The 16570-nt window shown below is 28.4% G+C and overlaps 1 protein-coding gene across 1 annotated transcript in view; it reads left to right on the top strand.

Moving 5' to 3' along the window:
• Positions 1-3038: 3038 nt before the first annotated feature.
• Positions 3039-16570, top strand: part of LOC119607298 (lipase 3) — a 30191-nt gene continuing 16659 nt past the window's right edge. Inside the window, exon 1 of the mRNA XM_037961171.1 lies at positions 3039-3472. Coding sequence (XP_037817099.1) covers positions 3251-3472 — 222 coding nt within the window. The 5' untranslated portion in view covers positions 3039-3250. The remainder of the gene's footprint in view (positions 3473-16570) is intronic.

The following is a 16570-nucleotide window of genomic DNA, read 5'->3' on the forward strand; positions in this document are numbered from 1 at the left end:
TAAAATATGAAGAAAAAATCGAGGATACAAATATAGAGGAGAAGAAAGAATCATATAATAATATAAAATATGAAGAAAATATCGGGTATAAAAATATGGACATTAAATCAAGTATTGATTCTGCCGCTTCATAGGTAATAAAGCTAGCATCGTCAATAGAATCAGAGAAGAAGTATAAGATAATGTTTGGGACCTTACTAAAGGTCCGCTTATGTTAGGACACTTTTCAATGTCGTAATAAAGGACATAGATGCCAAAGTAGAAATGCTCACAAGTGCCCTGGTTGAATTGTTCGAGGACAGTTGCCCTCTTCGAGAGCCCAGGAGAAAAACCCTGGGCAACAGGGGAGGCCCGGAATCTTGGGAAGAGTCTTCGCAAACTATTTAACCGCAGTATACTGGGATGAGTATCGTAGAAAACATGGTGAAAAAAATATAAAATTGTTCCAAAAATCCAAACGAGATTCCTGGAAACTTTTCTGTGAACAAGTAGACAGCGTAAATGACGTATTGAAGATAAAAAAATGGTCGATGACACGGAAAAGAGGCTGGAGACAATGAAACTCCTAATGGACTCTCATTTCCCACCCAGTATATCGAATAACATAGATGAAACGATATTGATATGGTTAAAGGAGCAATCAAGAGCTTTGCTCCCTATAAAGCTGCAGGGCTTTATAGAATTTTCCCGGCACTTTTGCAGATAGAGGCGGGACTGGTTTCCGTACACTAGTTAAATGGCAGGATGCAAGGGTAATATTTATACCCAAACCAGGGAAACCTAGCTATGCGACACCTAAGACTGATAAGTCTTACGTCCTTCCTACTTAAAGCCTTGGAACGGATAGTCGATAATATGATTAAAAGCAGTATAGGGACGATCGGTGAAAACCGATCGGTGGACAACAAAGTAGTCCACTACATAGGTGAATCATTCCATAGCAAACTGTATACACTGGCGGTATGCATTGACATCGAAGGCGCCTTCAATTACGTGCAAACTGATAATCTTATCCAATCTCTAGATCAGTTTTATGTTGACCGGGTGCTCCGTAACTGCATCAACTACATGCTAAGGAACAGATCGATAAGCTGCGAGATGTACGATTTAATTATCACGAAAAAGGTATTTCGTGGTATACCACTGGGTGGCATTTTTTCACCTTTACTCTTGGTTACCACGATTAATAGCCTCCTAAGGACCCTAACCGAGAAATCACTTAGACCTTAGACTGCTATGCAGTCGGTGTCGTAATACTTTTAAAGGTAAAAGATCCAAATTACTTGTGTAGAAGAGCTAAGGAGGCACTGAATACGGTCTTGAGCTGGGCTCATCCCGGCGAAGACAGAAATCTATCTTTTCACAAGAAAGTACAAAATTTGTACGTATACTGAACCTTGCTTACTGGGCAAGAAGATACCGGTGACAGACAAAGTTAAGTACATAGGTGTAATCCTTGACCGGAAATTAAAATGGAGACACCACATAGAGGATAGCATCAACAAGGCATATCGCTGGGCGATATGTAGTGCCCTAGGAGTATTTCTTCGTATTTAATTTAATATACATCTTCCTGTCAACCTAACCTACAGTCAAACTCATTTATAACGAACTCGGTATAACTAATTTTCGGTATTGCCCGAACTATATTTCAAGCCCTGACGTTTTCGGAACTATCTACAAAACATTAAATATTTAAAGGTATAAAAGTGCAATTTTTCCAGTTTTATATACATACGTACACACATAAGACACTACAACAGACACCTACATACAGCAACAGACAGACAGACACATCATACATACATACAACATACAACAGACAGACAGACATACAACCACAATACATACAGACATACAGACAGACATACCAGACAGACAACAGATACAGACCAGACACATCCAGACATACACGACATACATCAGACATACAACAACAGACAGACATACATACACAGACAGACTACAGACAGACAGATACAGACAGACCATACATACATACATACATACAACAACATACACATACATACATACATACATACTACATACATACATACAACATCTCTCATACATACATACATACATACATATCATACATACATACATACATACATACATACATACATACATACATACATACATACATACATACATACATACATACATACATACATACATACATACATACATACCTACATACATACATACATACATACATACATACATACATACATACATCATACATACATACATACATACATACATACATACATACATACATACATACATACATACATACATACAATACATACATACATACATACATACATACATACATACATACATACATACATACATACATACATACATACATACATACATACATACATACATACAAACATACATACATACATACATATGTACATACATACATACAAATGATAGCTTTCACTATTAAAAAACTTTTCAATTTAAATAGTTTTTGTCTTCTTCTGTAAAATTTTAAAAATGTTAAATAGGGCCGTTTGCGTTTTAGGTGGCGATATGTACATACATATATATATTAGTATATTGAAACATTTGTTGAAATGTTTGAAAAAACATCGACTTGTATGTATGTTTGTACATACATATGTACGTACATCTTAGTTTTATTTTCTTTTAAATATGGAAACCAATATATCCATTGATAAAGTTTAAACAAACCGTAGCTCAATAGGTACATACATATACATATATAATAAAATGCTGCTTGTACGTGATATCGTTTTAACTGTTTGCTAATGCTGACGCACAAGTCAGTAGCTAGCCTTACGCCGGCATCCTAAATAAACAAAATATAGTTGGATATGTTGTAATGTTTACGTACATACAACATAAATGTACGTGTATACATTTACGTTGCTATGTACTCTACGTTGGACTTTTTTGTTGGCAACAGGTTTACAGTACCGATCATGGGCTTGTGTTGTACACACGATACAAGCCCTTGTATTTATTATTGAAGAAATCGGATTGCAAGCTAAATTTGTTAAGGCGATTGCTTCCAGTCGTTAACAGGCATTCGATCGTTGATTGTCATACGCGTACACAAATACCTACGGTGGTATATTCGCTTAAAATATTTTACATATCAACGCAGAAATGCAATATTAGGATAATATGCATTCTAATAACAAGTGGAAAATTAAAAATTGAATTGCTTTATTAAAATATGAAGTAAAAAAATATTTACATATATTAATCAAGAATGTGTTTTAAGCGAAGTAAAAGTCAAATTAAAAAATGCAAACATTCATTTACTTGGCACAAGAAAGCTATAATGAATCAAACAGATTTATTTGTGGTGATTGTAAAATTTGCTAATATTGTATTAAATATTATCATATTAATTTTCTTAAATAGCTTCGGCCCGGCACAAGCAGTGTTTATTTCTTTTCGAAATAATCGAGAAATTATTATAACTGATGCGGTATGTTTTACATATTTTAAAATTTTGTCAAGCTCATTTTTTAAATATACATACATATGTATGTATATTAGGGTATGACTTTTTGTAATTCTTGCGAATATCAAAAACAACATAGCAGAACCTTGTAGGACAGATGCTAAGGAATATGATATTATTTTTTCGCGATCGTGAAAAAAGATCCCGCACCAAAGGCGTGAAATTTTGTATAAATATTACATTTTTTAAATACGAAAAAAAAAAATAGTTTTTTAGTAAAAATAACGAACAAAAGAATTTTAGAAATTGTTTTCGGTGTGGGAAGTTTTTCACCAAATAGACTTAAAAGATAGCCTTTTATTATTTGGATAGTATTGGATATAAGATAGTGCTGTGGTATTTTGCCGCCCCAAAAAGTTATACCCTAATATACATATGTATGTACATACATATTAATTTCTATGTACAAACATATTTAAAGATAAAGTCTGATTTTAATAAAATTTGTTGGGAATATTACTCTAAATATGTGGATTGTGACCACCAAGTTTTTTCTAATTCTAATCATAAATAGGACCTGTGATACTATCTTAAATTATGGATAGACAGACTTTGATCTATGGGTCGTGGGGCAATTCTGAGATAAAACGCATAATCGTGTATAAGAAAAATAACGTACTATAGCTCAAAAACAACTAATGATATACAAAAATATTCTTCAACCAAAAACAGATTTTAATAACCTTTGACCCCCAATATCTCGCTTAGCGAACACGATATTTTTGCAGACTTTTAATTTCTTACTAATTATGCTGAGAAGCTATGTATATGCCAATTTCCTTTTAGCTATATAAAATTCCCCAGATGGCACATTTGTTGCCTAAATTTATTTGTACCTCCAATGTGTGTTTGTTATTACTATTTTTTTTTTTTTTTTTCTTTAAAAAACTGCTTTTTTAGTGCTTAAGAGTTCCCGAGATATGTGAAATAATTTCATTGCATAAGTACATATTTACCAAAATGTTGAAAATTTATATAATATAATTTCAAATTTTAATTTTTATAAGTTTTGTTGAGTTGAAAAATTAAAAAATAATCTATCCCAGCAAAAAAATAATGGAAGTCATACTTTACAAACGACATATTAAACACAGCAGTAAATGCGATTAGATATTTTTTGCATTTATAATCCAATAATAATTCATTTAAATATAAACCTAGACAATAGACCTCGAGATACATATGTATGTATATCACTTCGAAAATGAAAAACAAATAATATTTAAATAAGTGTGTCATTGGAAGAATGTGGTTTATTTTTAACATCCAAATATCAGATTTTTACTGCTCCAATGATAAGCTTGTGAAAAATTTATTGTTTTTTAACCAAAATGTTTAAGTACTTCAAGTATGTTATTTATGGTGAAAATTCGACATCTTTTTCCTCACTTTTTTGCTGGGATATAATAAACATTTTAAATAGTTATTTTTAATACTTTTTTGTAAATATATGGACATGGAATTTTTTGCTCATATCTCGGAAACTTGTTGGAATACTAATCATAAATTAAAATGAAATCTAGAATACTAACGAGGCACATAGTATAAACATTATTTTATACGACCAGCTGTATAATATTTGTATATTTGCAAACACATTGCACTTCAATAAACCCATAATAATTAAAAAAAATGTATAATCGATTTGTATACAGCATTTAAAATGTATGTATGTATGTACGTTTATGTACGTGTAGTGTTACATTATGTCGCGTGTAGGTATTTGTTCACATTACTTTAGTAGAACACACATTTCTCGTCATAAAGTAACAGTTGTATCTTAACAAAATGTAACCTAATGAATCAGTCATTTAAAAAAGTGGATGAGTCAATTTCTCACATTTGATGATATTTTAAGTACAAATAAACATACCTCGTATGATTTACATTCAAAACTGTACTCTTAGTTCATAACTTACAGAGCTATTCTTTATAAACAAGAGTCACAATACATACTTTGGACATTTACAAATCCTTATACAGTGGACGTCCAATAGTACGTATACTCTTTATTCCCATAATACGAATGGCAAAATTGTTGCATTGTCTACTCTATAGTACGAATAAAGTCACAATTTTTCTGTTCGATAGTACGAATAACGCATTTTTTATGGGAATTTTGGTTTTATTTACGTATGAATGAAGTTTTTATTATGTTTTTATTTTATTATTTCGGTATCATTCACCTTAAACTCAGTAATCTTGAAGTTTTTTTGTATTTATTCACAGAAAAAATTATCGGTAGTTTATTTTCAATTAACATGTTTTTCTCTTTCTTTAATTTTAATTTAAACAATTTTTTATTTGTCTTGATTATCTCATTGTTTAAAACCTAAGTTTACAAATTTGATTAAATTTTTAATTGATTCAATTACTTTTTTAATTGATTGAAAAAAATTTTCTGGCCAACTTTTCTATTTTAGCTTTTTTTAAATATTTTATTTTGATTTCTTATGCTAACAATGTTTATAATTCTTAAATAGTCAATAAGATTTTAGGCATATAATATTCAAGTTTCTTGACAATTTATAAAACACTTTATATGTTCAAATTTGATAATAAAGTGATATTTTTTGTAAATGCTCAACGCATTGTTTAAGGGTAAAGTATTCCCTTAATATTGTGAGTAATCAATTAATAATTTGATTGTTTTAATCATCAACTTAATTGGTTTTTCATAAATTTTCTACCAAACAAACTAATTCATTTGATTAATAAATTAATAAAAAAATAGATATTATTTTTATTAAATATTTAATTTATACAATTAATGAATTAATCAATTTTAAATTTTGTCTCAATTATCGATATTAATTGTTCTGATTAATTCGTTATTTGAAAAAAGTATGTTTTTTTAATTTTTTTACAAATTTGATAATTGATATCATCATTTTGGTGATAGGTGCAAAACTTGCTTGATACAATTATTTTGATAATTGAAACATATTTTCAGTTTTTTCTGTGTTACAAGTGTTTTGTATTTTTAAAAATCCTATACATACAATTTACTGCATGTATATTTACAAATCAACAATTATTTAGTGTTAATTTATTTTATTGGAATTTTGATGACCCAAGAGAAGAAATTAAATTGGATGATAACGCCAATGAGGAAAGTATTTTATTAGTTCCCGACAATAACTCTGCTGAGAACAATATTGAAGCCTCAAAAGCGCTGTTATTGAAAAAGCAGTAAAAATCATTTTACAATGTAATAAACATCGATGTTAAATGATGGATTTTTTAATAAGTAAAATGATATTTATATACATATGTATGTATGAACTGTTAATTTTGAAAGTAGTGTGACTCCACATTCCAAACAATGGGTTTAAGGATAACTATTCTAATTTTTAAGAGAAAATTATAAATTAGAGAATTGTGGTATATTCCATTCAAGTTTCTAATAAAAGTTTTATGTAATCTGAACATTTTAATACATTTTAGAACACATATGTAAATTGCAAATTGTCTTTGGCACACATCTTTTTAAAAACATTAAAATTTAAAACCTTCTACATATATCTCATTTCAACCATTGGACTCACGATACTTTCAAAATTAACAATTCATATACGTAAATATGTACAAGAAATTTATTTAAAATAATACACATTTATTATATTTTGTTCCGTTATGTAATTTTTCATGAAAAATAAAACAAAAATAAATAAAATCCAATATTTTATGTGTATTATTTGAATTTAAACATACAAAATGTGTTGTTCAATAATACGAATTTTTCGGTATTACGAAAGGGCCTGACACTATATAATTCGTACTAGTGGACGTCCACTGTAATAATTTCATTAATACCTTTGGGTACAAATACATATATATACGGTTGTATTTCGTTAGTTAGTCCATGTGCGCGCATTAATCAAATTAAATTTATGTAACGGTATTTGATAGCTGTAGTAATTTCACGCAATTTAACGTATATCTTGTTGATGTCACAGATATAAGGACATAGCAGGACCTTTACAAACTTGCCAAAATATGCGTAAATTTTTTAAAAATGCGACATTCATAGTTATTTGCGAATACAGTTGTAATATCGCGTAAATTTAATCTCATTATAATTAACACCTACGAGTCAAATGCGCATTAAAAAATTGCAAATACGAACTTTTTATGATCATTTTAAAATATTTGCAAAATTTAAATTTCTTTTTCTTTGTATTTTTTACTAAATACGCAACTGTGTGGCATTTAAAGTGCAAATCTAGCTCTTTTTTTCGTCGGCTGCACATATTTTTTTGAAAAAGGTGCTACAGTACTTTTCGCTTATAGTCACAACCTTTAATTGCACACAAATTGAGGACTATATCGCTAAAGTGATTATAAACAAAATTGTTTGTATATGCCACAATGTGCTTATAAAGAAAATCTTATATATTCATTTTTTGTGAATATAAAAAAATAACAAGTAAGAGTGTTATATTCGCCCATGCCGAATCTTATATATTATAGGATTAGTTATCGATCCACCTTCATCAAAATCGGTAGAAAGTTTTCAGTTCTCATAAAACTTGTTCATGTCGAATTTCATCGCGGTACTCGCTATTTTGTGGCAGTAATGAGTTTTAAAATCATTTTCTGAAGGGGACCTTATATGGGGGGTAGGGTCAGTTATGGATCGATCCTTATAAAATTTCTCGCATTTTTGAGCCAGTAATGAGCGTTAATGTCATTTTCTGAAGGGGACTTTATATGGGTAGGGTCCATTAGGGATCGATCCATATAAAATTCGGTAGAGAGATTTTGGCTCGCAAGAAACTTACTTATGTCAAATTTCATCGCTTTACTCATATTTTTAGCCAATAATGAGCATAAAATTCATTTTTTGAAGGGCACCCTATATGAGGGGTAGGGTCAGTTATCGACCAATCATCTACCTCTTGCCGTTCGGCCTCTATCGTGCTTTCAACCGACAGACAGATGGACGGACACACATGGCTAGATCGTGTTAGAATTTAATAAGGACACAGAATATATCGTCACCTGAAAAGCAAACGGCCCTAACTAACCAAAAATTCAAAATCGATTTTATTGTTGATTCTGATGTATTGCATCAAAACAAATGTCCACATAAAATTGACTCCTCCGACCAAAATTAGCGATTTTATTGACCAAAAAAGGCTATCTACAAAAACATTTAAATATTAAAGGTAAAAAGTCCAATTTATCCATTTTTAGCCATTGGTAGCTATCAAAAAAACTGATACGTTTCACTATAAAATAATTTGTTTATTTACTACAAATAAATCGCGTCGATAGAAACAAACTTTTCAATTTAAATAGTTTTTTGCTTCTTCTGTAAAATTTTAAAAATGTTAGATAGGGCCGGTGTGTTACAAACGGAATGACAAAATAAATATACCTCCAATCTTTTTTGATGGTGGGTATAAAAATTCATGTTTATTAAAGAAATAAATATTATTTTCATAAATTCATTACATTAAAGAAATATTGTTTATATTATTTAAAAAGATCACCAATTTTAGTCTGTTTTAGGTTGAGGATGTTGGTTACAGTTTTATCTTCTATTTTTTTCAAACAAAAAATTTGAATTATATCTTGCTAAGCAAAAATGTCGCAAAATATCTACTGCATTTAAAATTTCTTTGTCGAAAATTTTTCAACAAAAACTTCTTCATTTAATTCACGATAATTTAAAAAAAAAATTTCGTATGTGACAATATCGTGAAGTTTTTTCATATAACATGACTTTTAATAGCCACGGATAGATGGCATATATGTGAAAAGTGCTTATATCAAAAAATGGACTATAAAGTAATCATTTTATATGAAATTGATCGACAGAGACATTTAAATCTAATAAAATTGACAATGTCACTAATGTGACTATAACAGTGATTTTATTTCTCTAAAGAACAGCAAAAATTTAGATTCGAGATGTTTTTTGAAATTTTAAGGAATTCTCACGAAAACTTTTTGAATATGTTTATTGTAACTTATATTTAAAATAAATATAAATTAAACTAAGAAGTGAATTGTTTTAAAAATACAGACATAGTGATATTTATTTAGACATACTGAAAATTTAAGTATGCTTCGAATTAAAAGCAAATTTTGATCATTTATTTGTAATTTTGCAACAAAAAATCATTCCTATACTATCCCTTAAAGTGTATAGATTGAGCTAGTTAAAACTTTTTTGAAAAGAAGTCAACAATCTCAGTTTTCAAAATTATTTATACAAATTATTTTCTTTTCAAAAATATTTATACATTTCCACAAATCGTTAAAAACGCTTCAAAATTAACCGTAAACATAAATTCTTATTATAGTTTAGCACCTTCTTTTTTCCTAGACATTGATATTTAGACAAAAAACACTCCAAAGCAGTTTTAAAAATTTACTTGTTAAGTATATAAACTTTATCCTTATTAAATTCTATGATGATCTTGCAATGTCCGTCCACCTGCCTTGAAAGCATGATAAGGTCCGAACGGAAAGAGCCAGAAGGCTAGAACTTTCCACAAATATTTCCTACAGATAAGGTTTCTTTGGTAATGCAAATGGGCAATATTGGATCACGTTTACACATAGCCCCCAAACTAGTGAACCCATGCAATACATTTTAAACCATAACAAGTAAGAGTGTTATATTCGGCTATGCTGAATCTGATATACCCACCATCAAACCGTATGCCGTAAATTAAAAACTTCCTTAGGGGATTTTCGTTTGCATTAAACTTGTTTATGTTGAATTTCATATATGGAAGGGGCAATTATGGACCGATCCTCACAAAATTTGGTTACGATATTTCGATTCGTATAAAACATGTCCGTATAGAATTTCATCTATGTACTTGTATTTTTAAGGCGGTAATGAGCATTAAAGTCATCTTCTTTAGAATGCCTTATATGAGGGGTTAGGGCCAATTATCGACCGATCTTCATAAATTTTCTAAAGGGATTTTGGTTTCTATTAAAATCGTTTATGTCGAATTTTATCGCTGTACCTATAGTTTTAAGCCAGTAATAAGGGGTCTTTTTGTAAAAAGATTTTGGTACGTATAAAACTTGTCTATGTCGAATTTAATCGCTATACTTGAATTTCTAAAAGACTTATGACTGCAAGAACTGTTTTTCGGGGGGCACTTGTATCGGGGCTATACTAAAACGTGGAACGATATTGCCTATTTTCAATACCAAACAAACCTTACCTATAAGGAATATTTGTGTACAATTTCAACCCTCTAACTCTTTTCGTTCGAACCCTATCGTTCGAACAGACAGACGGACGGACATGGCTAGATTGTCTTAGAATTTAATAAGAACCTAGAATATACATATATATATACTTTTGGGTGTCTATATGATCTATATGATATGGTATATGAACATTATTTCGATTTGTTACAAACGGAATGACAAAATCAATATACCCCTCATCTTTTTTCATGTTGGGTATAAAAATGTTAATTAGGCAGAAAATATGCTGAAATTTGGTATAAGTTAGCTTTATGTACCTGGACTTTGATCTACCCACATAAAAGGTCCCCTTCAGCAAAAAACTTTAACGATCATAAAAAGCATAAAAATATTAATATAGTAAATTTCCCTACAAAATGTTGTGAGGATCGAATCATATTTGACTTTAACACTCATAACTAGCTATACCAGTATAGGAATAAAATTTAACCTTAATAAGTTGTATAGCATTATACAAGTCTCTATAAAATTTTCATGGTCCGTTTTTTTAAAAAAAATGTTTTTGTAAGATATTAACCTTTTTAGCATGTAGTGACACCAAATTTTAAACAAAATAACGCAAGGTCAAATCATTGACCAATTTTAAATAGGCTCATTGAATTATGTGAAAAATTGTGATCTGTACATTACGCCTAAGTGGCTTACATGGCTTAATCGATTTTTAAAAACTTGATTTGCATTTAGCACTTTTTTCAACGAATTTGACCTTTTTTGACTGTCATTTTGCACTTTTTCTGAGGGAATTCTGGCAACACTGAGACGCAATCCAAAAATGTTGTAATTTTTTTGCAGTAAATTATATTGATGGATTAAATAGATATTGCGAAAGAAAATTTCTAAAATTTCTTCATTTATAGCGGTCCTAGCAGCGTTTATCTGAAAAAACATTTTGATTTCAGACAACTATAGCGCCAAAAGAATTGTTTCAAATAAATTGTTTCTTTTTGCATTATCCGGTGTGCATTAAAATATTTTAAGGATATAGGTACATTTTTATGTCCTAAATAAAGATTTCATAACCTCAAAAATAAATGCACATAATAGCATAATAGCATTTCATGTTTCTAGCTTAAATAATATAGAAAATTCAAAAAGTACTTTTTGTAGAACGAAAAAGTACCAAAAAGTCCCCTTTCGTAGGTTCTCGCTTAATCCGGGCTCTAGTACATACTTAATTTCATGTTTCTAGCCAATAACATTCGTAACGTGATGTTATTGCTTTGTTTTTTTTTATAAACAAATAATACAATAACAAAATTTAACGTATGGTTATGTGTGTTGTTGTTATTGTTTGTTAGTTTATAATTTCTGCATCAGCATGCACGAAAAATCTCAATTTTGGATGAAATTTTCAGAGGTTGTCTCGGATTTTTGCTCACATCTCCGTTGTTTATGAACCGATTTTGCTGATTTTAAATATTAAACTTCCCGAAAGAATGTCTGACAGAATTGTTGAAGATTTGGATCCCGAAGATATTTGGAGTCTTCAGAAAATTGATTTCAACAAACATACAGGCAGACAGACGGACATAGCTTAATCGACTCCGCTTCTATAAGGAATTGGAATATATATACTTTATAAGGTCGGAAAATTTGATTATAGAAGTTACAAACGGAATGACAAACTCATATATATCCTTCTCACGAAGGTGACGAATAAAGCCTGTTTTTCAAAAGTGATAAAATGTTTTTATAATATTAAATGCAATATTAATGCAATTATTAAGTTATGTTGTTTAGATGACATATAAAAGGTATGCAATTTTTAAGTTTTTCTTAAGTAAATAAAAGCATTTTTTTAAAAAAGTGCAAGTATTCACTTTAACTCTTCAATATCTAAAATGCCTACCTATGATAATATTGATGTTTAAAAAATTTTCAATATGGAATATGTGCATCCAATACAAGGTTTAGTTTCCAATTCGGATTTTTGTGTCTATGTCTAAGTTTTTCGAATTACATAAACAGTCAGTTATTTATATGGTAAATTCTCTTTTTAATTTAGCAAAAGCCACCAAAGTTATAGCGGTTTAAAGTTAAAAGTTTAGAAAAATTACGTTTTTACCTAAAATACAAATTAATTTAACCCAAATATTTTAAATATTCGTGGATAAATTCGCTTATTAAGAGTTTTTTTCAACCTCTTCAAAAAATATTTTTTTATAAAACTAAGTACACATTGTTTTATAGACTATTTAATATGATGAATTAATACATAAGTTTACGTTCATTAACTAAAAAAATTATGCATTTATGTTTGATAAATTAAAAATGATGAGGTTTTAATTTATTTATGCATATATTCAAATGCATTTTTTTAAAATTGCATTAAATGGTTATATTTTTTCGAACGGCTTATAGATTTTGCTATAGACCTCATTAATAGCAACATAAAAGAATATCAGTTGTATTCATAAAAAATGCTTATTTTAGATTTAAATCACACAATAGTTAAAGTACACTTTAGACTTAAAAGCCATTAATAAAATTGTGGTATTCATAAACAAATAATAAATCTACATTAACTATTGTGCTGTTTATTGTTTAACTTGGCAGCACTGTACAATTTGGCTGTCATTTTCTGTGTTAGTGTTGCGAACAATTAAGATAAAATATTCGTTGAGTCGGTTTTCTTAATTTTATATTTTTGGTTATAACACATTTTTGAAAATAAGAACGAACTTTTAAGAAAAATAAATGTATACATGGCTACAATAAATATATATTTAGTTCAGATGAATGAATATAACATATATATTTTTAATTATAATTAAAAGTATTCTAATAACGAATATTTTGTGACAAAATAAACATCACTATGCACATTTTGTTATTTTTACTTATTTTTATAGCAATTTTTAATAAATTTTTGTAAATACTGATAAATTTCTTTGATAAAAGACTACATTTTATTGCCGGAGAAGATATTTTGCATTGATAGAACACTAATCAATATAATTTACACTCTTAATTACTTCATGGCTTTATATTTAGCGAATAAACTATGAAAAAGACAAATAAAATGATTGTGGCCATGATTTGATTGACAGGCGGGCATTTCCAAATTGCCAAAAATAGTATTGACCAACTGGAATACTGTCAAATATTCATCTATTAATCCAATAATGCCTAGATTTTAGTTTTTTCATCAAAATAGAAATTTTTAAAATTTATCTGGAATTTTATTTACAAATTTGTAAACGTTAAAATTACAATTTTTAGATTTCATTTCAGAATAAAACATGATTAGTTTTCGTCTTCAACCTAAAATTAATGAAAAAAGCTTAATCAGAGACAAAATTTGTAAGAATTCAACTTATTGTTGGCTTAAAGTAGGGTCGAGCGTACAATAAATTTTTTCTATTTGTCATTGGTTTATTGAAGGTATTTTTAGCTATTTGACGTTTATGAATACCATTTTCGTGGATTTTGCTTAATAATGTTTAATAAACCTATATTAACTTTTTATGAATACAACCGTATAATTTTATTAATTTTAATTGAAAGAAAAACACTGCGTTTTCTGCACACGAGAAACTTTGATGAAAATATTTTTGTGGTTAGCCAATAACTGCTTGTTTATAATTATCTTCTGCTTCCGTTTCTGAATTTAAATGAGTAAATAATATAAAAACCGTTAAAATGAAAATCTATATAAAGTTTGGAAATAAATTTCATATACATGACCGAACTTTTTTTAATGCATTTAATGCAAAAACGTACTTTTTTCGAACGGCTTATCGATTTTCCTATAAGCATCATTGTCAGCCACCGGTTTATGTATTATGTCCCCAATTTAAATTAGCGGCTTACGTGTGCTTCATCGATTTTTGTTGTGAAAGAAACCCTGCGTATTCAGTCCACGTAAGGCCTTAAAGGCTTAAATTTTGTTGATGCAAACCAAATATTTCTATATAAGGATAAGATAAGATAAGATTACTAAAAAAATCAGAATTTAAAATTTGTTTATAATGTGAAAATTGGCTAAAGTAAAAAATGAAAAATTCGCAATTTTTTTGTATTCGCTCTAACATCTTTGCATGCTAATATTTTATCGCGGCTTTATGATTTCAACATGTAAAATTTAAAAGTATTTCGATCACGCGATATTTTGGGTATATTGAAGATTTACGCTGTTAGTGTGCTTCGCGAAAAAGCGCTTTTTTTTTATATTTTATTTATTAAGGTGTATAAAATCGATTAGCATTAAAGAAATTGTTTTTGCTTTCGTAAGTAGGGAACTTTTTTACAAAAAAAGATTGCTAAGTCATGGTCAAAAATTAAAATTTTAAAATTTAAACTTAAATATTTTTGTTTATATGAGAATAAAATTATTATAATGAGCATAATTTTACTTTACTAAGTCATATACAACAAAAAAAAAAAAAAAAATTATTTCATCAAAATCGGCCCATATTTGTTAATGTTACAGGGTCCACAAATATATATTTATGAATAAATACACATGACTCTGTATTTGAAACTAAATTTGTTGTTTAATTCAATTTTTTTCATATGATACAAGAATATATATAATTCTAATAATAAAACACAAAATTTATAATGGAACTTAATTTTTGTCCGACAACTGACATATAATTTGTATACATACCGGGGTATGTTGGGTATTGATACACGAGGTAAAAATAGAAAATCGGTCATAAATCGGTTTAATTTATATATATATAATTTGTATACATACCGGGGTATGTTGGGTATTGATACACGAGGTAAAAATAGAAAATCGGTCATAAATCGGTTTAATTTATATATATATATATATATATATATATATATATATATATATATATATATATATATATATATATATATATATATATATATATATATATATATAACTAATTTTTGGAAAATATATATAGAAATATATAGAAAACATTACTCTGAAAGCATAGTCCAAATTTCAAGCCGATACGATATATAGATCTCAAGATATATCACTTCAAAAATGAAAAACATACCCGGGTATGTGGGTATTAACATAACGGTTAAATAGCAATTGCGATCAAATAATACACAAGATTTAAAGTAGTTTTATTTTTGAAGAAAATAATATAAAACTCAAGAATAATATTTATTTTTCAAGCAAAATTATAAAACTTAAAAATGATTTTTATTTTTCAATGAAAAAATAAAACAAAAATAATAATTATTTATTGAACAAAAAATAAAAATCAAGGAATAAGTTTTATTTTTGAACAAAAAAATAATTCTTACTAATACTTTTTATAAGTACTAAAAAAAGACCAGTTTATTTTTTTAATTACATTCGAGGTGCCCAAAAATATAGATTTTGTTTGGATGGGTCTTATTTTGATCATTAGTGTTTAAAACTAAATGATTCAAATAATAGGATTTTTTTCAATTATTCAAAAATTGTGCCATTAAAATTATATTTCCTTGACATTTCGACGAAATCTTATCTTCTATAGAAAATTATCTTTCCAACAAGGTATAAAAGAAAATAAAATTTAACACTAGTTAGTTTTAAACACTAATGAATAAAATAAGACCCATTCATGTACATATGTATGCACATTAGGGTGGCCTCATTTGTATGGAGGAAAAATAAGGTGTTCCCAACTAATATTAAATTTTAATTGATTCTAAGATACCGTTTCTCAAAATTTTTGCCCTGACGTCAATATTTGGTGAGGTTTTTATGATTTTTTTTTATATTTCTCCCAAAGAAAAGATATAAAATGTTGGTATCATAAGAAAGATCCTCGCGAGACGCTTTCAATGGCATTTCAGAAATTGTTGTGCACAACCAAAAGTAATTGAATTTTAATTGAA

Source organism: Lucilia sericata, unplaced genomic scaffold (genome assembly GCF_015586225.1).
Source record: "Lucilia sericata isolate MDLA Ls3-8-SP2 unplaced genomic scaffold, ASM1558622v1 Contig000685F_arrow, whole genome shotgun sequence".
NCBI lineage: Eukaryota > Metazoa > Arthropoda > Insecta > Diptera > Calliphoridae > Lucilia > Lucilia sericata.